The 24560-nt window shown below is 54.5% G+C and overlaps 1 protein-coding gene and 1 long non-coding RNA gene across 38 annotated transcripts in view; one reads left to right on the plus strand and one right to left on the minus strand.

The window, feature by feature from the left end:
- Positions 1-363: 363 nt before the first annotated feature.
- SYT9 (synaptotagmin 9) overlaps positions 364-24560 on the minus strand; it is a 345167-nt gene continuing 320970 nt past the window's right edge. For all 37 annotated transcript variants that reach the window (XR_014814463.1, XR_014814464.1, XR_014814462.1 and 34 more), the window contains one exon: positions 364-2509. Coding sequence is in view for 32 of the 37 variants with exons in the window: in XM_084974935.1 (XP_084831061.1) it covers positions 2501-2509 (9 nt within the window). In the remaining 5 variants the exon portion in view is untranslated. The remainder of the gene's footprint in view (positions 2510-24560) is intronic.
- LOC146399652 (uncharacterized) lies at positions 14568-18332 on the plus strand. Its single transcript, XR_014814508.1, has 3 exons — positions 14568-14698; positions 16092-16158; positions 18194-18332. It is a non-coding gene; the product is annotated as an uncharacterized LOC146399652 (long non-coding RNA).

Genomic DNA, 24560 nt, shown 5'->3' on the forward strand with positions numbered 1-24560 from the left:
GCTGAGGGTCCGTGCCAGGGACTGAGGGTCCATGCCAGGGGGCTGAGGATCCGTGCCAGGGGGCTGAGGGTCCGTGCCAGGGGGCTGAGGGTCTGTGCCAGGGGCTGAGGGTCCGTGCCAGGGGCTGAGGGTCCGTGCCAGGGGGCTGAGAGTCCATGCCAGGGGCTGAGGGAAATACCCAGTTTCTCCCATCTCTTGGAACCAGGTCCCCCAAGGTCCCTCCCTAAGATCTGACCAGAGGGTAACCTTTCCACTGCCATTTCCATTTTTTCAAGGGTCTTTAATTTCCTCCTCGATCCTGGAAGAGATAGTGAGAACCCCCTCCCCCCACACCCCCCCAAGTTCAATGAAACAAGGTTGGAATTTTTCAAAAGGAACATTTACTAGGAAACTAAAGGGAAACCAAACAGAATGCAAGAGAACAGAGGCAGAGTTGCAGATGGGCTCAGGGGGTTCAGACCTATAACCAGCTTCTGACCCCAGCTGGACTGCCAGGCAAAGCTTTCCAGACACAAGCCACCTGCCTGCCTCTTTGCCTGCTGTCCCCTACAAGCCACCTTCCGCTTCTTCCCGACAAGCCAGTAGCACGCTCCTTCGTACCCCAGGGCTGCCAGTTCTCTGGGCAGGAAGATCTTGAGGGTGGAATCAACAGGCACAGTTGTCCCAGGAGCTCCTTCCCTGGCTCCCGTGCCAAGGACAACTCAGGGTCTCCTGGGACGGCTGCCTGTGTCTGCGGGGGCCAGTCTGGTTTCTCTGGGACCATCCTTTTGGGCTCATGGATCTAGAGATAACATTTCTGCTGACCATGCTGCTGGCACTGGTCCGTCATGCTTTGGTTCTAAACACTGGTATGTGGTGGAAGGTGTCTGACTAGGGAGGAGCTGGCAGAGGGGAACGTCGGGCAAAGAAAGCCGCATTCCCCTCACGTCCACGGACGCAGGCAGAACTTGGGCTCCCTGTGGATGCTGGAGGTTGAAAGCCAACCAGAGATGGAGAGAGATGAGGCAGGCTGGGGACCACGTGAAGCTGGATGCAGTAACACAGCCTCGCACAACCAAAGGCCTCCATCCTTTTCAGATCTGACATCAGGGTGGGTTCTTGCACCTGAAGCTACTTGCAGCCGTGGCAACAGGGACCTTCTGAAGCCCTGCAGCGGCCCTGGAGACCTTAATTCAAATGAAGGTGATGAGCCTCCCGGGCAGGAAGAGCCACAGTCCAACTGCAGAGGGATGGCATGAGCGGAGACGGAGCAAACACAGCCGGGGAACCTCACCCGTCACGGGAGACAGAGGACCACGGGGTAACCCCCCGCCCCAGGCGCACTGAGGCCTCTGGCTCCACTTGTCTGGAGGCAGAAGCAGCGGGGATGAGAACACCGCTGGCAGTGGGCTGGCTGATGTGGTCACAAAGGAAGCTGAGTAATGAGTGGGATGCCCAGGGGAGCCCCTGACCTTTGCTCGTGTAGGTACGTCCATCCCCCGAGTGCTGTGAAAGGGACGTGTGTGTGTCTGGAAGTGAAAGGAAACCTGTCTGGGGCTGCCCGAGGCACTGCCTCTGGGCTGCTGCACATGGAAGCACCCCACAAGGCACTCAGGCCCGGAAGGCCCCGAGACGTGCCTTCAGTCAGGGGCCACGTGTGGCATCTCTGCAGGAACTCGTCTGTTTCCGAGGCTGTTCCCTCGTGGACAGGTGCCCCTGGGAGAAGGGGCTCCAGATCGCTCCTGCCACCCAGGTGCACCCTCTCCATCAGGGATGACGGACCTCGCGTTCAAACGCCAACACCAGTTGACAGGAAGTGGCTGCTGGCTACCTTGAAAGAGTGCTGGGGATTCTGAGCCCTCATTTCTGGGTTCAGCGGAGCTGGGGGCCGGGATCAGCTGGTACTCACTGCCACGTCCAGGGGAGTGGGCAGCGAGTCTGCTGTGAACGAGACCTCTTTGCACTGGATTTTCCCCAGGGTGAGCGCCTTCTTTCCCCACCACTCCCCCGGGGCTGGTCCTTACAAGCTGAGCACTGCTCGGGTGAAGTGTTTTCTGGAGACAGTTATCAGTTTAGTGGAAGCCCAGATCTGCTGCCCATTTAGCACCTGGAGAGATTTTGGAATATTCTGTCCTTCCAGGGCCTCAAGCCAACAATGCCACGCCAGAGTGACACTGCCAGGGCAGCTGCTGTGACCCCATCACCCAGGGCCTGATTTAGTCACTCTGGGCACTCCGAGGACTCTCACTGGGTTAGATGGTTTCTCCCCTGGTCCAGTCTCGATTCTCGGCCAGAAGAGACATGCCCCCCTGCAGCATACCACCTCAGGCCTCCCAGGGGCAGCCGGGCCGCGCACGTCCGGCAAACCCAGTCTGGAAAGAGGGCCGGTTATTGCCGCGTTCCGGCTGAGCATTCGGGCCCTGGCGTCGTCGGGATGTCGGTGGGTGGGAAAGGTTACTGGAGAGCTTGGTAAGATGGTTGTCCTCCTGCGTCCTTGGCATGGCGGTCCTCTCGCCCACAGTCATCGCTTCTGGAGGAAGAAGAAACAAAAAGAACACTTTGTGGCTTTCGTCCATGTATATTTTTTTTCTTTCTTTCATTCTTTTTTTTCGCTTTTTAGGGCTGCCCCTGCGGCCTATGGAGGTTCCCAGGCTAGGGGTCGAATCGGAGCTGGAGCTGCAGGCCTACACCACAGCCAGAGCAATGCCAGATCCAAGCCCCGTCTGCAACCTACACCACAGCTCGCGGCAACGCTGGATCCTTAATGCACTGAGCAAGGCCAGGGATTGAACCTGCGTCCTCCTGGATACTAGTCAGACTTGTTTCTGCTGAGCCACGACGGGAACGCCTCCTTTATTTTCTTCTGATTTACGTCTCAGGTGTACAGCAAAGTGATCCAGTTACAGACATACGTCCTTTTCCATTGCGGCTTATTACAGGCCGTTGAATCTGTCTCCCCGTGCTGTACGGCAGGGCCTGCTGTCTATCCGTTTTACAGGCACAGCGCGTGTCTGTCAGCCCCCAACTCCGAGGCGATGCCTCCGCGCCCTCCCTTCTCCTTTGGAAGCAAACGTCGGTGTTTTCTAGTCTCCGTCGCCCATATATTTTTAATGTGCACCAGACAGGCGCCAGGCACTGTGACAGATGCTGAGGACACAGCTCCCACGAGGAAGACCCACGTCGTGCTTTCAGGGGCTGACGGGGGAGGTTACGACGTGCGAAGATGAGCAAGAGAGCCGTGTGTGACATGCAAGGAGGAGGGGAGGACGAAGTTAGAGGGCGGAGGTCGTCAGCAGAGAGGATTCCCGAAGAAGTCCTGAGCCATGTAAGCTGCAGGGGGACCACGGGGGAAAGGGGGGGGCACTGTGGGCGGAGGAGAGAGCCCAGGCAGAGGCTGGAGAGGGGCTGGAGGAGCTGCTGGGGTCTGGTCTGAGGAGCGGGAGGAGGTCAGCTGGGGACGGGAGCGGGGGGCCGAGGGGCCGCCACCCCCTCGTGAGGGCCGGGCGCTTTTGCTGCAGCCCCAGACCGCAGGGCAGGGTCTCTGTGGGTCACACTCAGCCCAGCATGCAACTTAATTCAAGCTCAGGGCATCTTGCACCACAGAGGAAGGGAGTTACTGCTGCAGTCAGAGAGAAAGAAAACCAGTCCCTTGCGAGGACACAGGGAGGACACAAAGGGCGCCTGTGAAACTGCGGGAAAGTGCAAAGGTTCTCGGGCGGGAGGTGAGGACGCGATGCAAGGCCAAACGTTCACAAGGGAGGCGGTTCGAGAAAATCATACGAGCCAGAGTGTAACGGGCAGGGGCAAAGCCGAAGCCGATTGCACCCTGGGCTTTGAAGTGTGTGCATGCGTGGGGGCCCCCACGCCGCTGGGTCAGGGGCGTTCTTTTCCGGATGGAGGAGGGAAATGTGAGCGGAAATTTCCCGAATACTGCGACTCAAATATCACGTTTCCAGAGCAGCTGGCGCTCCGGAGTGCCCTCCAAACGGCTCCCTTCCCAACCCACCACCCACATCAGGCGCTGCTGCCCCGAGCCCCTTCCGCCAGCTGTGAGACCTGCACCCGCAGGCCAGCTTACCAGCCCTGAATCTTTTCTTATTAGGAAAGCAAAGTGTTCACAGGCTCGGCCCCACCAATGAAGTCCATGCGGTCTGGAATTAACTGTGCATTTATTAGCCAGCGAGGCCTCAGGCCCTGTTCTTTCTGTTTTTGATTACATATTACAATATGAACTTTATAAATCCCTACAAGAACCCTGAAATTCTTTTTTTTTCTTAATTTTTTTTTTTTTTTAAATTTTAGGGCCACATCTGTGGCATAGGGAGGTTCCCAGGCCAAGGGTCAAGTTGGGGCTGCAGCTGCCAGCCGACACCACAGCCACCGCAATGCCAGATCTGAGCCAGCCTACACCCCAGCTCATGGCAATGCCAGATCCTTAACCCACTGAATGTGGCCAGGGATCGAACCCGTGTCCTCATGGATACCAGGTGGGCTCATTACCACTGTACCCACCACCCGGGAACTACCCCCTGAAATTCTTTCCTGAAGGATATGGAGATGTAGAGAGATTAGTTTGCCCAAATCCACACTAAGTGTCGGAGCTGGGCTTTGAACCCAAGACTTCTAACTACAAAGCATTACACTAGTTACAACACCCAAGCCATGGAAGCAGTCTAAATATCCACCAAGAGATGAATGGATAAAGTAGATGTGTGACTAGCCCACGCACTACTGCTCAGCCGTAAGAGAATGAAATAAGGTCACCGGCATGGATGCACCTGGAGAGAACCATAAATAGGTGAAAAACCTGGACAGACAGACAAGCCTCGTGTGATATCACTTGATGTGGCATCTAAATAGGACACAAAGGAACTGATCTACAAAACAGAAACAGGTCACAGACACAGAACTTAGGGTTGCCAAAACGGAAAGGACGTTTGGGGAGGGATAAATGAGGAGTTTGGGATTAGCAGATACAAACCACTATGAACAGAACTGAGAAACATCAGAGGCCTGCTGTGCCTCACAGGGGGCCTATTCAATATCCCATAACAACCGCAACGGAGAAGAACATGCAGGCGTTCCCCTTGTGGCTCACCCGTAACAAACCCGACTAGCATCCATGAGGATGAGGGTTCAATCCCCGGCCTCGCTCAGTGGGCTCAGTGGGTTAACCATCTCTGCATTGCCATGAGCTGTGGTGTAGGACGCAGACACAGCTCGGGTCCCACGCTGCTGTGGCTGTGGTGTAGGCTGGCAGCTGCAGCTCCGCTTCAGCCCCTAGCCTAGGAACTTCCATATGCCGCAGGTGTGGCCCTGAAAAGAAAAAAAAAAAAAATGAAAGAAAAGAGAATACACAAACACACACAACTGAGTCACCTTGCTGTACACCAGAAACTAACACGACACTGTAAGTTAACTACGCTTCAACACAGCATTCCTCAAAGCACTCTAAATCCAGCAGATGAAGTAGCTTTAAGAAACCCTACTCCAAGCAAGCAGGCCTAACCCAGGTACGGCTTCCAGTCCTCTGGATCCCCGGCCAGGGGCCCTGCCTCTACCGCGTCCTTGCCCGTCACGGCCTCGGCTCGCATCTCTGCATTTGCGCGGTCCCTTCAGACCACTCTGGGGAGGCCTCTCCCAAAGTGCCCAGCCCCGGGACCACCTCTGCATCCGGTTTGCTACGGCCTTACCGAGGCCTGCCCAGAACGCAGGGCTGTGACTTTACAGCTCCCACAACCAGGAATACCACCAGCAGAGGCCACGCTGCCAGCCGCCACATCACAGGACAGCTCCAGGCGAGTCCCTTGTGTGCTGCTAGCTGAACCAAGCTCAGCCCTGGGAATGCCGGGGGAGCCTACGGGCCTTGCCCCTCTACTGCTGGGTGCGTTTTCGGGGTGCTGTCCCTGCCTGGTTCCAGTATCCTTTTTTTTTTTTTTCCTTCCTTGGACAGTGCTACTCTGCCCCCAGAAGGCTGTGGGTCTGCCAGGCCAACGGGGATGAAGACGTTTCAGTGCATCCGGCGGAATGGCCGTCTCACAAGGGAAGCTTCTTGGAAACCGATTTCTCCCAGGGAGTCAGGTAAACAAGGCAGGTGGGAGAAGCATAGCTGAGGTGTTGCAGGAGAGGGCAGTTCTGAGTGTGGCCCGCGTGAGCTGGGCTGTAGCACAGGCCCTTTTGTCTACCTTGTGGGGGGGACACTGGAAAAACACGAACCAAAAAAAAAAAAAAAAAAAAATCAAATTATAGCATGTTTTCCGAACTCCTGTAACCTAAGAGGCTGTTTCTCAGCCATGAGTTCTGTTCAATGAGTGTAAGGCAAGACTTTTCTCTAGCAGGGCCCTGACCCACAGGAGCTTGGTGGAGGGGAGGAGGTGGGGACTCAGGAACGGATACGGCAGGTGTGGGTCCAACACTGGGGGCTGCAGGCTGCCTGGCGGTTCCAGCACGGGTGCCAGGCCCATTTCAGGGCAAAGGCGCAGTCGTATCCTGGCGCCCAGGAACCTCCATGGCATCCACAGGAAGTACGGGTTAGGGTCTTATCTCAACAGAGGGGATTTTAAGCAAATCCAATTGTCCTGAGACAGACGGATCTGAATGGAATTAAATTGAATTGAAACCAACGATGAGAACTGTCCCAATGAAAACTGCAATGTGAAGAGACATTTCGGTCACAAAGATGACAGCTGATGTGAGACAGGCCATTGAAACTGACCCCAAATTAAGAACGTGAAAAGATTAAGCGGATCATGAGATGATACCCGCCTGTGCACTGGCAAATGGGGTTTGATTACAGGAAGTATCTAAAGGCTCTGAAATAAGAAGCCTGTCAAACACTGAAGTGGCTCATTATTGTACTTACGACTGTTAACGCTGTATTTTAAAATTTTATTGAGAAAGCGTAAAAATCTTGGGATTTTGGTGACTACTGATTCCTTACCATAGCTCTGCAAACATATGAAGAAACGTGCCTCTTATCATCCGATTCCTCCCTTCTCAACTTCCCCAAGGAGGACCCTCTTTGCCCGACCCCCCCCCCCCCCCCGCGCCTTGAGGAGTCAGTGTGCTAAAGACATAAAGCCGTGTGACTGGAGCTGCATCTCCAGCCAGGAGATTGGGGCAAAACACGGGACATCAAAGAGTCTATTTGGGTAAAAACTGCTATTTACTGAGCACCCAGAACTGCGCTTTATCCCACGAGCTTTGCATACCTTGTCGCATGCAATTCTTGCCTTGACCCTCTGTGAGACGGTACAATTATTTTTTTTGGCAAAGGCCACTCGAGTCTCAGAAAGGCCAAACAACAGAGTGTAGATGGCAGAGCCAGGATCGGCCACCTTGCGTTTATGGATACAAATGTGTGCTCTTAACCACTCTACCCAGGATGGCAAACTGTGGCTCCTGATGCCAACTTCACGACAGCACCTTTCCACAAAGGAGTCTCAGTTCAGAAAAGAATTCTGAGCTGTCCAGACTTTGTAGGAAAGTGTGTTACAATCCACTGTCAAGTCATCCTTGAGGGGAAAGTGGTGAATGGTGACACGAGTGACAGGTTGGCTGCTACTGAGAGAGGTTCAACAGAAACAAGCAAGAAGGCAGGGCTACACGTGAGGCGTTGTTCAGAAGCTAAGAGTGGCACCACGGAGTTTCAGATGGAGGGGGCGTTAGGGGATTACTGCAAGCAAAACTGATTCTACGGGATGAAGTTAAGAAGGGGACATTTGGGGTTGGCTGCACCCAGTTTATAGCTACTGCATTTATTTATGTTTACTTGTTGGGTTTTTTTGTTTGTTTTTTTGTTTATTTTTTTGTCTTTCCTGGGCCACACCTGCAGCATATGGAGGTTCCCAGGCTGGAGGTCTAATCGGAGTGGTAGCTGCCGGCCTACACCACAGCCACGGCAATGTGGGATCCGAGCTGTGTCTGCAACCTACACCACAGCTCACGGCAATGCTGGATCCTTAACCCACTGAGCAAGGGACCAGGGATTGAACCCGAAACCTCATGGTTCCTAGTCAGATTCATTAACCACTGGGCCAGATGGGAACTCCTATGTTTATCTATTCAACCAGCATTTATTGAGCTCCAGGCAAATGCGCTAATGACTAGAGACACACAGGTGCCCAGCGCACACCCTCCTCTTGACTAGCTCACAGTTGTCAGTGGATAACTAGAGAACCCAGGGTGATGAGAAAGAAAAGAACTAGAGAACCCAGGGTGATGAGAAAGAAAAGAGTAGACAAAGTCTCATCAGGAAGCTCGCCTGTAAATGCTGAGTGCTAAGTGGTGTGTGTGTGTGTGTGTGTGTGTGTGTGTGTGTGTGTGTGTGTGTGTAATCGCATTTACTCAAATCAGGGAAGAAAAAGAAAAAAGTCATGATAAAAATTGGGTAAGGGTGGAAGTTGAGAGGGTGGCAGGATATATTGATGCAGTGGATTGTGGGAGGAAATTCAAATTCCGTGTTAAAAGCCTGAGGGTGGCTCCCCCTGACAGTGCAGCTAGCCGACGCCCACCCCAGGAAGGCCGTCCCGGTCAGTGCAGCGGTCTGGTGGAACCCCGGGAGGCCCCTTGCCGTCCCCCCCATTCTGTGCACATGAGTCCTACCTTTGCAACCTGGAACTCAGATCTCAGAGTGGTTTTGTGTAACCTCGGTCACTATAGAGGACTTGAGCAGATAATTCCATTCCTGTTATTTGGAAAAGTAACTTGTTTGTTCTTTGTCTTTTTAGGGCCGTACCTGCAGCATATGGAGGTTCCCAGGCTAAAGGTTGCATCGGACCTGGACCTACAACTGCTGGCCCACGCCACAGCCACCCTCACGGGATCTGAGCCGTGTCTGTGACCTACACCATAGCTCATGGCAACACTGGATCCTTAACCCACTGAGGGAGGCCAGGGATTGAACCTGAGTTCTCGTGGATGCTAGCTGGGTTTGTTACTGCAGAGCCACGACAGGAGCTCTCTGGAAAAGTAGCTGTGTAATGCCAGAAAGGTCTACCAAGTAAGAAGTACAAAGGATGAGGTATGATGCTTCTGTGTAAGTCGTATTTTTTTGAGTGTAACAACACGATGTTGCTTTGCTTCTGTTTTTAAGGAAAGTGTTTGATGAAATGATGTAGTAGAAATTTACTAGACTTATGGTTTTAGTGAATATATTTAGGAGAACTTGTTAAATTTACAAGCGATATTTAAATGCTTAGGAAAACACAGTGTACCGGATTTATGGATTTGATTTAAGGAGTTGACATGCCCAAGGTAACTTAACCTAAACGTATACGGTTTTATTTCTCAGCATTGTAAGAGTTCACGGTCCTTGAGAACAATTTCGTTCAACACCTACTGTGTTAGATATTGAAGTGTTTGATAACAATCACATTTTAAATTTGTGACTTTAGTTTGAAATGTTCAAGGGAAAAGAGTCAATCAGTTGCTTCAATAGTGCTTAAATATTAGGAGGCTTTTTGGCTAGGTTTATAAGGTTTTCCCCCTTTAATTTGAAATATTTAAGAGAATTTGATTAAGTGTGAAACTGGCATTAAAACCTCTAGGGAGATTTAATCTGTCGAATTAATGAGCTAATTGAGAATTTAGCAAAGGACAAGTAAAAATGAGCATTTTCATTTCAAAACGAAATGACCAGATTTATGGTCATAACAGTTGACACCAGGTGGCAGCTGGTATGTACGTCTATCACCCAGGTCACTCCTCACCACAGTTCTCTGAGGTGGACCCTATTATCCCCATTTTATAGATGAGGACATTGAGGCACAGAGGTGTTAAATGACCGATTTATCAAGGGCCATGACTTAATTATGTACCCCCCAAAATTCGCCTTTGCAGACGGGGTTAGATGACGGGGTCACGGGGACAGTCAGGGTTAGATGATGGGGTCAGAGAACAGTCAGGGTTAGATGACGGGGTCACGGGGACAGTCAGGGTTAGGTGACAGGGGTCAGAGAACAATCAGGGTTAGATGACGGGGTCATGGGGGCAGTCAGGGTTAGATAACGGGGTCACGGGGGCAGTCAGGGTTAGATGACGGGGTCACAGAACAATCAGGGTTAGACGACAGGGTCACGGGGGCAGTCAGGGTTAGACGACGGGGTCACGGGGGCAGTCAGGGTTAGGTGAAGTCGTGAGGGTGAGGCCCTCATGATGGGATTGGTGCCCTTTTAAGGGGAGACACCAGGAGCCCTGCTCCTGCCCTCTCTTAGCTTCCTCTCCACCTGCCGTGTGAGGACAGTGAGAAAGCCACCGTGTGCAGCCACCAGAAGAGAGTTCGCACCAGGACCCACTCATGTGGGCACCCTGATCTCCAACTTCCAGTCTCCAGAACTGGGAGAAAATAAGTTTCTGTTGTTTAGCCGCCAGTCTCTGGTATTCTGTCACAGCAGTCTGAGCTGAGACACTAAGTACGTTAGTTTCCCAGGGTTGCCATGACAAAATCCCACAAACTGGGTGTCTTGGTCAACACAGTCCCTCTCACAGCTCTGGAGGCCAGATGCCTGAGATCGCCAGGTCAGTGGGGCCGCGCTCCCTCTGCGGACTCTGGGTAAGAGTTCCTCTTGCTTCTTCCCGGCTTCCGGAGGTGGGCAGCCACCGGCTCCCTGGCGGCATCACTCTGGCTCCTGCCTCCATCCTTACCTTGCCTTGTCCCTCTGCGTCTTCACGTGCTCTTCTTGTAAGGACACTACTCACTGGATCTCAAGCCCGCCTTTTCAGGACCAGCACAGCCCCGTTTCATCTTTTTGCCATTTCTTGGGCTGCTCCCGTGGCATATGGAGGTTCCCAGGCTGGGGGTCAAATCAGAGCTGTAGCCACTGGCCTAGGCCAGAGCCACAGCAACGTGGGATCTGAGCCGCATCTGCAACCTACACCACACTCATGGCAACGCCGGATCCTTAACCCACTGACCAAGGCCAGGGATTGAACTCTCAACCTCATGGTTCCTAGTCGGATTCGTTAACCGCTGTGCCACGACAGGAACTCCAGCCCTGTTTTTTTTTGTTTGTTTGTTTTTGGCATGCAGAAGCTCCCAGGCCAGGGACTGAACCCATGCCGCAATGCCACAGCAGTGACAATGCTGGGCTCTTAGCCTGCTGTGCTACCAGGGAACTCCTACCTCCCCATTTTCACTTAACTAAATATGTATATGCAAAAACTATTTCCAAATAAGGTCACAGTCTGCGGTTCCAGCTAGACGGGAATTTGGAGAGGGATGCTGTTTACCCCAGTATCCCGTGTCTCCAGCATCCAGCACATTGATAAACTCAAGGTCAATTCTCAGTTTTCACCTCATTTGACCTGCTGGCAACCTCGGACAGGGCTTATAATCGCCCTCTCCCGGAAACATTTTTTTCTTTCTTGTCTTTGCATATTCTCTTGATTTTTCTCACCAGCTCAATGGCTTCTCCTTAGTCTCTGCTGGTTTCTCCTCTTTCCCTACTTTTAAGTGTTAGAAGGTCCCCACTTTCAGTCTTTGGGCCCCTTCTCTTCTCCGCTTACATCTCAACCATCCCTGCAACTACAGCCCTTTCTCTGGAATGCCACATTTCTGCATCTCACGTCCTTTGGGGTCTCCCAACAGATGCTTCAAACCAGGTAGGTCTGAATCCTGGGTGGGCTGCCAGGTGCCCCACTGCAGCCTTCCTCAGTCCACTTCATGGCAACCCGGTCCTTCCAGCTGCTCAGCCCCAAGTGCTGGCAACATCCCTTCAGGTCTCTCTATAACACCTGCATCAGGAGGTCCTATTGTGTAACACCCACATCAGGAGGTCCCACGAGATCTCCTTCCAGAAAAGGTCCAGAACACAGGCATGCCCCACCTCCACCCTGGCTTCTACCCCGGCCCAAGCCCCTACTGTTTCCATCCAGGTGGTAGCGTCAGACTCTAAAGGTTCTCCCCACTTTCCCTCGTGCCCCTCACACAGTCCATCCCAGCACAGAACCCCCGGGAACCGCTGTGAGCCCAGACCATGTCCCATCTCTCTTCAAAGCCCTGTCCTGGCTTTGCTGCTCATCTCAGCGCACGAACCGAAGCCCCTGTGAAGACCGCCTAGGTTCTCCTGCCCACCCTGAGTGCCGTCCGGACCTCACTCCTCTCCCTCCCCCTCCCTCCCTCTGCATCGCCCTCACTGTTCCTTGTGCAAACTCCCCATAGGCCCCAGGACCGGGTTCCCTCAGCCTGCATTTCCCCAGCGCCTGCTCCCTCAGCTCCTTCCAGGGTTTGCTCAAGTGTTTTGATCACTGGGGAGCCTGCTGTTACCTCTACTAAAATTAATCCCCGTCCAAAAAAAAAACCCAACCAACCAACAAAAATCCATGACCACACTTTTGGTTCCTCCTCACTTACCTGTACATTTCACACTGTAATCGTATCTTTTCTTGTGATGTAATATATATTATGTATAATGTATAACTAATAATAATATAGTTCATACTATTATATACAACTTACATCCTATGCTCATTTATAATGTTTATTTTTATTTACTTATTTATTTATTTTTGGCTTTTGGCTTTTTAGGGTCACACCCACGGCATATGGAGGGTCCCAGGCCAGGGGTCCAATCGGAGCTACAGATGCCAGCCCACACCCCAGGCAGAGCAATGCCAGATCCAAGCCACGTCTGTGACCTACACCACAGCTCACGGCAACGCTGGATCCTTAACCCCCTGAGCGAGGCCAGGGATCGAACCTGCAACCTCATGGTTCCCAGTCGGATTCCTTTCCGCTGCGCCACGATGGGAACTCCCATAATGTTTATTTTCTGTTTCTCCTACTAGAATGTAAACTCTATTTCTTCCTCAAAGGTGAATATCCGGAGTGGGTATTCAATCCATACTCGCTGACGAATCAGTGAACGCCTGAGTCCACTTCCCTCTGCAAATGATGTTTTCAAGGCAACCTAGTCGAGCATTACTTGGACCGAATGCCGCAGTACAATAAATGTCGCAGGTCAAAGAGGGATCCCGGGAGACTGCTGACACAAGGAGACAGCACGGCAGTTGCAGCCGTGAAGGAATTCTGAGCTTTCTGGAGGAAACAGCCACGGACCTCCCAAAGAGCTTTTAAGTAAACCAAGATGGGCCTTTTGCACAGACCTCGACGGGAACTGTCTGCAGTTTTGTTGCCGCAAATGTCACCTGGGACCACGACCGGGAACTTGACAAGGTCACTGGTGTCGCCTTGCCCATGAAGGGCTGGTGCTGGAAGGAAGGTAGACCTCGTTCAGGCCTCTAGAAAATAGGGCTTCTTTGGCTTTCAGAGCCAGCCCTGGCTTACTTTATATATTAATAGAATCGCTACGCCTGGATGTTTGAAAATATGACATATAGAGTCTTTCTAACAAATCAGCAATCATTTTCCAAGCTGTAAGAGAGAAGAAATTGGAATTCCATCCAACAAGAAATGATCTGACCCTGCCTCTGTGCCAGGCATTTTGCCAGATACTCGTTATACAATGATGAATCAGAGCCTCTGTCCTCAGGGAGCAGTTGGACGTGCTGTGGGTGACTCATCCGCGATAATACCGAGGGGTACGAAAGTCACCTTAGGGGTGGCACAGGGTCCTAGGAGAAGAGCACTCGGGCAAGAGACACCGAACTCCCAGTGGGAGGGCCTTCAGAATGCTTCCTGAAGAAGAGGACAGCTGATCGGATGCTTAAGAGATGCGCTCGATCGAGCTGAGCAAAGAGGGGTGGGGGGGGACGGCAGAGACACAAGAGGAAATGAAGGCAGGAGCGAGCAGGAGCGGGGGGTGGACAGAAAGCACAGGGGGAGCCCTAGTGACTGGGCCTGGCCTCAACACAACGCGTGGAGGACCTGGGGGAGGGGCACCTTGACCTTGGACAGAGACAGTGGACTTGACCTTGTTCTGACAAAGGGCTGGTGCTGAAGGACTGTAACGGGCCGATTTGTGTTTTAGGACTGGGCGCCTGGAAGCAGCGTAGAGATCGGACGGGAGGGCACGGAGGAGAGGAGGCCAGGGCCAGTGGCCGTGTGGGAGCAGCTGAAGCCCCCCACCCCGACCCCGAGTCTTGGTAGCCCCCGCCAGCCCAGTCAGTGGGGATGGGAAGGGGACAGGGGGCTTCAGCTCCCGAGAGCTCTATTCGACTGGTCCCCAAACAAGGCTGGAGTGGTTAAGTTCAGCCCTTCCCGTAAAAGGGAAAATGGAGCTCTGAGAAGGAATAAAGAGCCACAGATACCAAACCATCAGGAATGAGAACTCATTTATCTGCCCACAAGCGCCAAATGACCCCAAACACGAGCGCAGAGCAAAGTGGGAGCTGTCCACCTGTGAACGGGCATATGGCCTTTACGGATGGCAGGCGTTTTCTGGCTAAAGAACAAGACTTCCGATATCAAGCTCGCACCTGCCCGACACTGGAGGGAGGTGACCCAGGCCGCTGCAGGTGTGGGTGCCGCACGTTTCTCCCTGGGGTGCCTCCCCCCACCGTGAGCAGCGCCTTGGGCAGGTCGCACTGGCCAGGCCCCTCCCGGCTGCTGACCATCACCTGCTGACACTTCTCTGCAGACCACGAGGAAACCACCCCTGCAGCAAAGGTCAGCAATGAGCCCCAATCAGCTGCATACCATGCATGGTGAAAGAACCCACTTTTCACCCCAACAAGGAAATGATCTCAGACGGCAATGGGGTCACAGGCAGGGGAGAAGACAGGCGCCCCTCACTGTGAATCCGGAGGTGGTAAGTGGTTGGTGAGTCACAACTGAACTATTACGGGGGTACTTGTGTGAAGTGGGGTGCAGGTCACAGGAGGCAGCCCTTGGACTGAACCCCGAGGACTGTGTGGGATTTACACGGAGAGTGTGCAGGACGAGCTGAGGAAGCATCAGGAGAAAAACCCCATCAAATCCGCTTCTCCTTCTAGGGAGGACTGGCTGAGGTCACTTCCGTAGGCCACCGGAGGGAGAGAGGACAGGCTCTGGGGGACCTGCCTGGGCCCGGCTGGGGCAGCCTCACCTGGCTGGGTGGTGATGCTTTCCTACCGCGGCAGGTGTGACCCAGGAGGGGTCACCCACACCCAGAGTTCACACGGCGAAGGTGCGGCCGCAGGATCTGCAGCCCCTGTGACATCAAGAGGGATAAAATACCTACGCTCGCAACCCCAAACAGGGGCCTGCACCCCAGCTCCCAGGCCCTGCGGGCTCCCCCTTCCTTCTCCAGGTCTGACTATGGTTGTGTTTTTCTTAACTTGGAAAAAGCTCTAAGAATTAGCTTAAGTACTGTGATGTGATGTGGGGAATAAACACACCTAATAGGGGGAACGGAATTTCATTTTGAAAGTTCTAATTAAATATGTGGTAATTTCAAAAATGATTGTTTTGCAGCTTATTTTTCTGAGAGAGAGCGATCAGCCCTTAAATGTGTTTGTTGTTTGAAAAGGGGGGATGACGTAAGAGCCTTTCTCCTCCCCAAAGGTTTAGAGGCTTAGATTGATATGTATTAATTATTAATAATAATTGATAATGTTTTGGTACTGCTCTTGCCATTGGTTTTTTTAAATGTCCCTTACAAATTTTTTGAAAAATTACAGTTGATTTACAGTGTTGTGTCAATTTCTGCTGTACAGCAAAGTGACCCAGTCCCACATATACATACATGTCCTTTCGCATATAATCTTCCCTCACGGTCTATCCCAGGAGTCTGGATAGAGTTCCCTGAGCTGTCCGGCAGGACTACCACTAGCTTTTCGGCTCAGACAGTCTCATGGTGTCAGGAAACCGTATCAGCACAATTACTTTTCTCTTACTTGGGAATCTGCTAAGAACCAGGGCTCAGAGTTGGCCCTGGGACGTGTCTCCCCGCAGTGCCATTCACCTGCGGGCTTTGCGTGAATTAGAGACAGGCGTCCCTCCCCGGGCACATCAGTCGGCCCGGATCCACTTGCAGAGCACTCTGCGTGGCCCCGGAGAGGCTCTTGTTGGGAGGCGGGGTTGGGGGCTCAGATGATCAAAGTAGAGCCCAGCGCCGGTCTCGGCCTGAGACGCAGCCTGATGTATGTATTATTCTGCATAATGACACAAGGCGTGGTCCTTGCTGGCGGTTCCCTATGACAGGGACAGTATTAGGGGATGCTTCTTTCCATAGCACAGAATTATCCGTTTCACATGACCTGTTCCGTCGTGCAGTCACTCGGGTCGTCCCCAAGCCTTAGGTAAGTTTCAGTCACTGCTCCAGCCCGGCCCCAGCTGTGCTCTGGGGACCGGAGGAGGGGGCTCCTCGCCGGGGAAAGCGGGCAGGGGAGGCTGGTGGCTGGAAGCAGGGGTCCCGAGACCCAGGCGCTGCAGGGAGTGGAGGGGGGAGGCCCAGTCTGACTTGTGAGACACGTGGACAAAGGTGCTTCAGGGACCGGCTGAGCCGAGGGGGCAGAGGGAGTCAGCTGAGGGCAGATACAGGCAGAAGTCAGGTCAGACGGAACCCGAGGGCCCTGGGCTTTGCTCGAGGGGCTGCAAATACCGCGATAAGGGAGAAAAGTGACCGGGAGTGAGGCTCGGCTCGGCAGGAGTGGCCTGTGCAGAATGGAGCAGGGCATCCGTGCTACCTGCAGGGAGGCTGAGCTCACCTGGCTATGCTGGGAGCACCCGGCCTGTCAGGAGAGGAGCCGCAGAGGGCTGGGCCAAGGAGGCTGCGCTCAGCTCCTGCTGCTCTCCTGCCCAGGCCGCACACCTGAACCGCAGGGCCAGCCCCGGGACTCTGCCTCCCACCCACACCACTTCCTGGCCAATCCTCCCAGGTCTCAGCTGTGCCCTCCATGTCTCATTCCAGGCCTCTGCCACATGTCACCTCTCCAGGCACCCAAAGCAAAGCTAGCTCCCACCCACTCCCGTCACACTTCTCCCCTGCATGTCCAGCCTCCAACTTATCAGCACTGGTTTCTCTGTTTGTGAGTCTGGGATCTGTCTCCTTCACCAGAATGCAGGTGCCAGGGCGCCAGCCACCTCCCGGGTGCTCTGCGCGTCTGGAAGAGCAGCGCATGTGTAGTGAATACGGCTGCGTACACGGGGGAGCGCAGAGGTCAGAGCAGCTGATGGTCCAGTGGGAACCGATGGCAAAATGCCAAAGGCCGGCCCCCGCGGTTATAGGACCCCAGCTCCCCTGACGGCAGCCCCCCTCCATCACCTGCAACGCCCCCACCCCCAGCAGGGCATCCCTGGAAGTTATGCTTGCTCTCTCTTCACCCCCTCTCCACCCAACCCCACCATCTCAGCTGCTGGGACCAAGCGTGGGCACCGGAGCCAAGGGGGCAAGTGAGAGGTCCTTCCACGGGAAAGGAGACAAAAGAGAAAAAAAGAGATGGAAATGAGCCGTGGAGAAGAGACAGAGAGAGAGAGAGAGAGAGAGGCGGGTAGCAGTGAGGGAAGGAGGGAGCAGCGTTAAAAGAAGAATAAACACAGATCTGGTTTCCCAAGTTTCCAGCTTCAGCCCCAGAGCTTCCTGGAACCGAGATATATTTCCGCTGCTGAATTCCAAGAGACTCCCCCCATTTCTTACACAGAGCCCCAAGCTAGTTCCATTCCATTTCTATTATCTGCAATGAACTAAAAGAGGGGGGTCCTGGGCACAGGTGGCCTGCCACACCCCACGTGCCCGAGCTCAGGTGCCTCTGGCGTCAGAGGTGCCGCAGAAGCCTGAGCCTACCCTAGGAGGGCTGGAGTCATTCCTGCGGCCCCTGGAGCTGGGCAGAGTTGTCAACTGCAGGTCCCAGTGCCACCCAGGTCCTAACAGGTCTCGCTTCCTGGCCCCAGCCCTGCGCCACGGCTTCTGCACCCCCAAGTTTGGTGGAGGTCCCACCAGCCCACCTGGCTCTGCCAGCCTTGAAGCCTATCCCTGGCATGGGCCCTGTGGCCAGTGTCCCGTCTCCCTGCCCTGCACCCCCCTCTGAGGCTGCCAGCCCCACGCCCACCCTCACGTCTCTCCCCTCCCTCCTGTGTTGCTCAGACGCTGGCCAGGTGCCCCCGCGCTGCACAGCTCTTGAGTGCGGAGATGCTGAGGGTTACCACCCAAGCCACCTTCCCACCTCTCAGTCTGCCTAGTGGCCTCTCTGTCCCTCCAGGGGTCCCAGCTGTTTCCTCAGGACTCTTCCCCCACCCTTCAACGCTGTTCTCCTTTGATTGGCTCCGTTCTGGGGAAGGGTGGACTGCAGGGCTGGCAAGACAGCCGCTGACTGCTCCACGTTCGCATCCTCACAGCTCCAGGTCCAGCGGAAAATGCGACTCCTCCTGACGGTTCCAACAAGGTCACATCCCCACCGAGGACCAACTTCTGTTCATGCCCGCTGGACACAGACTGGGGTACACGGAGCCCTGGAGCTGAGGGTGCTGTGAGGCCAACCCTAACCACATGGGCACAGAGGGAAGTAGGCGGGTCCTCAAGGAAAATGCAGTTCTGTTACCAGGAGAAACAGCGCATTCGAAAAATCCTAAGTTCTCACTTTAGAGCTTTTCCCGTTAAGATGACCAGGGAAAATCATGTTCTAATGGGAAGAGCTCTTTGCAGCTATTACGTTTAGTCTCATCAGAATACAACACTGAAACACACGTGTGTGGGGAGAGTCTCCCCCTATAACATGGCTTCTAAAATAAAAAAGTATTTCATTAGATTTTAGGGTTTGTTTTAAAGGGGGCTTTCAGTTAAGTTTACTGCATGTTGTTCTCGGCACATCCTACTGGTTTTGCAAATTGTGGTTACAGGGAAGCAGATGATTCGGTGGGGGAAGAAACAGCAGAAACAAAACAGCTGAAAGTAAATTAGCAACAAACACACATGACACATCATTTGGGAATGTGAGGTCAAGAACAGTGAATTAGAGCCAGGAGGATGAAAACAAAAGAACTTTCCGGAAAATTCGTAGGCGTTGTTTTAGTTTTATATTCTTCAGTGAGCTGAGTGCTAAACAGCACAGAAGGGAAAACTGACTGCTTGTGTCTGATTGATAAAGCGGCAATTCCTCCCAAGCTGCCTGACTGCCAGGGGGGCACATCTGAGAGATGAGCTGGGTTGTGCAGATATGTGCAAATCCTCCCTCAGAAGAGGGCAAAGGGAGAAAGAAGAAGGAAAAAACAGAGAACAATCAGCAGGTGGCCTGCTTCAGTTGATGAGGAAGTGGTGAAGACGGAGCCTTTCCTAAACGGCTGGAGAGAGGCCCCCCGGCAGATCCAGTCCAAACAGCCTTGGCATCTCTGTCCAAGATGCACTGGGGCAGAAGAATGCTCGGGTTTAAAAGTATGGACTCAGAAAGCTCTCTGTTCATATCTGTATCAGTCAGCTCACGCGGCAATAACAAACAGCCCCCGACTCTCAGTGGCAACCATACTTATGCCTTGCTCATGGGTTTGCAGGTTGGCTGCAGCTCTGATGGGCTTAGCTGCATCTGGCTCCAGACACGCAATTTCTGTGTCTTCTTGTTCCAGGACCCAGGGAATTCCCATGAGAGGCCAAAAGCTCAAGGGGTCAAATAAAAATATGTGATGCTCCCCAAAGCCTTCACTTGGAACTGTCATCCCACCCACTGTCGAGGAACAAAAAGCACGTCACAGGTCACGGGGCCAAGTCACTGAGTGTAAGGCCCTTGGAGAGGGTGGAGAGGCACGTGACAGTGGGCAAACAACACCCTCCTCTTCGTGTGCCAGCTCTACCACTCCTTGGCCTCTCGATGCTGGGTACGTGAGTTAAGCCTCAGCTTTTTCGTATCTGGGGAGATAAGCCTATTTACCTCGTAGAACGAGAGTTGCGTGAGATGATGCATGTCAGCACACTGAGCACAGCGCCCTGGATGGAAGAGGTATTTGTGCCACGCAGGAGAGCTCATGTTGCCTTACATGCATCTCCACCCGCAGCATGAGCAAGTTCCTGGGCCAGGGATTGAACCTGTGCCCCTGCAGTGACAACACCAGATCCTTAACCCATTGAGCCACAAGGGAACTCCAACGTTGTCTTATTATCAATCTGAGGCTTCATGTTACAGGCAAGGCAGCCCTGCATGCCAGGAGCAGAGCGACAGGCACTAGGGAGAAGGTGGCACGCAGGACTGGCAGGTTAGATGGGCACAGTCCAGGGTGGCAGAAGAAGAGTCAGAGCCACGAGGTTTAGGTGGTGGGAAGACCGGGGCACCTCCCATCACAGGCTCGTGAACGCCGAATGATAAATGCCTGGATGCGGGGGTGAGACCCAGCTCAGGGCCTCCTGAAACACCACCCCTTGGAGGGCAGCTGGGCTAAGAGTGCCTGTGGCTTTATCTTCCCACCCCCAGGGCAGCCTGGTCACCTGCCTCCTCCAGGTAAGGCAGCCTTTGCCCCAGAGACCAAACCTGCCAGGCCCCACCCCTCACCTTCCACCACCACTGTCCAGTCTCCTGGCCTCCCCCCACCCCCGCCACAACCTGTCCTGTACTCACCCCCCGGAACCCCTTCTTTGAGCCATCCCCTCTCTCCTCAGGGGCTCTCCGTCTACTGTCCTCTACACGCATCATCTTGTTTGTTTTTGTCTTTTTAGGGCTGCATCCTCGGCATATGGAGGTTCCCAGGCTAGGGGTCCAATCAGAGCTACAGGTGCCAGCGGACACCACAGCCACAGCAACGCAGGATCTGAGCCACGTCTGCCACCTACACCACAGCTCACGGCAGCACTGGATCCTCAACCCGCTGTGCGAGGCCAGGGATCGAACCCGCGACCTCATGGTTCCGTGTCGGACTCCTTTCTGCTGTGCCACGACGGGGGCTCCTCCACGCTTCGCCCTCATCTCACCTCGCAGCTCTCTCTCCCCCGCCAGTCAGTCCTGGTTCTCCCCGAAGTCACGACCGCCGCCCTCCCCGTTCCATCCCATCCCTCCAATGGCCCGTGGGCCGGGGGGGGGGGGGGCTGGCATCGTCTCTTTGCCCCCTGATCCCTCTGCTCCTCCACCTCCCTGTCATCCTACCCTCCGCCCCTGACCACCAGGAACAGCGGAGGCCGCCCCCTTCCCTGAGGAATAAGGCCTGTGCAGCCCTGGGTTCCCTCCACCCCAGCCCTGCCACGGCCCCACACCAGTAACCGGCTCACTGGGCGTCGGCTCACCCCACCGCGACCCCAGAGCTGGGCACACGGCAGCGACGCGGGGGAGGGCCCGTTACTTGGGTCGCTGGAAAAGCTGTAGAGCCACAGCCTCCAGCTCAGCGTGCCCACGGCAGACCCATCTTGGAGGTGTTATTTATATAAAGGTGAGTTATTTTGAGGGAATTCTTTGTGCTCTGCAGCTGGGGGGGTTTTACCACTTTATCCAATGACTTCAGTGAAGCCTGGAAGACAAACTCTCGTGCACGACCCGACAGTGGGGCCAGTGGGCATTTTCAGCATGGACTGAAGTGACAGTCGCAGTGTCAAAGCAATAAACAAGTCGTCTCGCTGCAGCCGGCACAAGCACACGCGAGGGGCACTTTCCCCTCGGGAGCAGGGAGGACGTGCTGCTGCCCTGGTCTCTGCCATGTGGCCAGCACGTACCGTAGGGACCCAGGGACTAGAAGACCCTGCGAGGTGTCTGTGTACACAGTGCTCACTCCACGGGCAGCTTCGAAGGCAGTGGCAATGCTCGCAAGCCTGGGCGGGGTCCCCACCTGGGCACAGCTCACTTGCACAGCAAAGGCTGCTTGCAGAATAGAGTCAAGACAGAAGCAGGTGCCTCTGAAGCCCGGCCGGCGGCCACAGCCTCCTCTGCCCTCTGCCCTCTGTCCTCACCCTCTGCTGCCTCTCCATCTCATGTCTTCTCAGGTTAACAAGCAAAGCTACAGCCTCATCTAGAAACGTGAAATATCCCAAAGTCCACAGGCCCCTGGAGCCCAGCTGTATCTCTGTCTTTGCGACCTGTTTCAACTTTTCCTAAAAGCCCTCCCGGAGCAGGAGAGCTCGTGCTGTCGGCCAAAGCACGCGATGCTCTCAGCGGGTTTTCCATCCAGCTTTTCAGGGGTAGGAGTGGGAGCACGCGAACTGCTGGAACGGTGCTCTGAGTGCGAGCGAGGGTTCCCGGGCCTGGGGTCACCAAAGGGGCTTGGGCACTGCATGCTGAGCATAGGCGAAGCAGGACCCTGCCTCCCTGCATTGCTCTTCTTCTCTCCTTCAGCCAGGACCGAGCACCTGCTCCTGAGCGGGGGCCTGCACCAGGGTCAAGGGAGTCAGAGACATGTGACATTCAGCCCAGCTCCCAGCGATGGCATCATCTATTCAGGAAAACAAACACAAAGGTACAGCACAGCTGGGAGCTACCGCATGCTGCTTCTACAGACAGGAAGCTCTGCTTGGCTGAATCCTAAGAAGGCAGCAGGCCTGTTCTGGGGAGGAGTCCCGGGAGGATGGAACGGCACGTGCAAAAGCAAAGGGACTTCGGGGCAGCATCTCCACATCCTAGAGTAGCCGGTATGGTGTGGCCGGGGCATAAGACAGCGTCAGGAGGCTGGGAAGCACCTGAATCCTGTGGGTCCCTTGTCCCCACCTGTCCCCTGTCCCAAAAGCCACTTTGCGTATGTGTAGAAGAAACAGCAAGTAGCCCAAGGCAAAGATCTGGGGCCCAGCTGTGAGCCCAGAAAAACACCTGAGAGGCAGAAAGGGGTTGTCAGAGATCAGGACGGAGACAGGGCTGCTCGGGGAGCCGGCGGGGCAGTGGGGTTCCTGGAGAAGCACGGGGACAGCATCAGAAAGGACAGGGTCCCTGAGCATGGGGCTCCTCGGCAGGTCACCCAGAGTGAGGTCAGGTCGGAGAGGCAGCGGCTGTCAAGCGCACTCTCAGAGGCCACTAGGGCTCAACGGCCGCTCGTTTGTGGACACTTTGGGACCTGCCCCCACACTAAGTAACACCAACAATTCAATGTACCCGGCACCCACTACGTGCCAGACGCTGCTGAACACCCACCATGGTTTTCTCAAGTCCAACTCCCACAACAGCTATTGGTCAGGGCCTATTAAGTACCATCTCGGGGCTTGCCGAGGTTCAAAGGCTGGCCTAAGGACACACAGCTTGGGAGAGAAATGGGAAGAGCCGAAATGTGAGCCCAGGGTCTGACTCCAGGGCCGGTGTTTCTATTTTTTTTTTTTTTTTTTTTTTTTTGGCTGCCCCGCAGCATATGGAGCTCCCTGGTCAGGGATCGGATCTCAGCCATAGTTGTGACTTAAGCCACAGCTATGGCAATGCCAGATCCTTAACCCACCATGCTGCACCAGGGATCGAACCTTCGTCCCAGCGCTCCCAAGATGCCACTGATCCTATTGTGCCACAGAGGGAACTCCAGGGCAGGCGCTTGAAATACCACAAGCTTCCAGTGCCCACGGTGAAAAGACCTCGTCCCTGCCTTTGGTGGGTGGTGGTGGCCCAGGGCCCTTGCAAAACCGCAGCAAGGGGGACCCTCCTGGAAGCCTCCTGCCCAAAATGCCACCCTCCCCTCTGCCCGCAGGCTCCTCTAGGTCCCGGGGGTGGCCCAGCTCTGAAAGCCTCAGGCACATTAAGGGCCAAGGCTGCAGTGCCTGTCCTCCTGCAGCCCAGCTGGGGCCACCAGGAGCCCCAGCCTCCGCCGGCTCTGCCCCCACGGGCAAGCGTCCACGTGGGCATCTGCTGGCTCGGAAACGGGGCAATTTTTCACTTAAAACCATCTGAAAACAAACTTCAGTGCCTCCAAAATTATATATTCACAGAACATTTGTAGACTCTGGAATAGGATTAGACAGTAATGATTTAATTGATGGTTAAGTGTGTAGATAAAATGCATGTGCTGAATCCTCTCCGTAATTATCCCTCCAAGGAGCCCCAGCAGCTGTAATTACTGTCTGGGGCCAAAATTACAAACCGGCTGTAGTTTTAAGCAAACTGTGCCGCAGCCCCTCCTGGATCTCGGAGGAAGCGCCGGTCCCTCCCAGCCGGGGCCCCCCAGGGAAGCACGGCGCTCCCAGAGACCCTCACCCAGACCTCGGCCGTTGTCCCCACGGCTGCTCTGCACCCCGGCCCTGCCATCGCCGCACACGCTCTCTGCCTGCTGCGGGCATCCTTCTCCCAGTTCCGTCTTTACTGGGAAGATTTCTCTGATCGGCCAGGTCACCCTGGGGCCGAGAGCGGCTGAACAAAGGAACGCCCTCAAATCTCAGCTCCCCCACCCTGGACGCAGACTCGTATCACCACAGCCCAGAGTCTACGCCCTGTTGGTGGCCAGTACGCCACGTTAGGCTATGAATCCACTTCTGGCTACAGTGAACCAGAATGGCTGTGTCTGTTGATCAGAGGAGGCCCAACTGTGGTTAAATCCCTTGCAGAGGCTACGCCCCGGCCTGGATAATTATGCACCATTCACATATTCCTTTAACCACCACCACAGAATTGCCGGGTACGTCCTGCGGGCCAGGTGCTGTGTGGAGGACTGGGATACCCGGGTGAACAGAGCAGACGTAGCCCCTGCAATACTGGAATGTGGCTCCTTTCTTTCTTTCTTTTTTTGGCCGTGCTGGGAAGTTCCTGGGCCAGGGATCAAACCAGAGCCAGGGCAGTGACACCACTGAACCCTCAACTGCCAGCACCGGGGACTCCTAACCTGTGGCTCTTGAATT

Source organism: Sus scrofa, chromosome 9 (genome assembly GCF_054392235.1).
Source record: "Sus scrofa isolate SSC_HxYL_T2T_F1_AM1 chromosome 9, Sscrofa_HxYL_maternal_Yorkshire_Landrace_v2.0, whole genome shotgun sequence".
NCBI lineage: Eukaryota > Metazoa > Chordata > Mammalia > Artiodactyla > Suidae > Sus > Sus scrofa.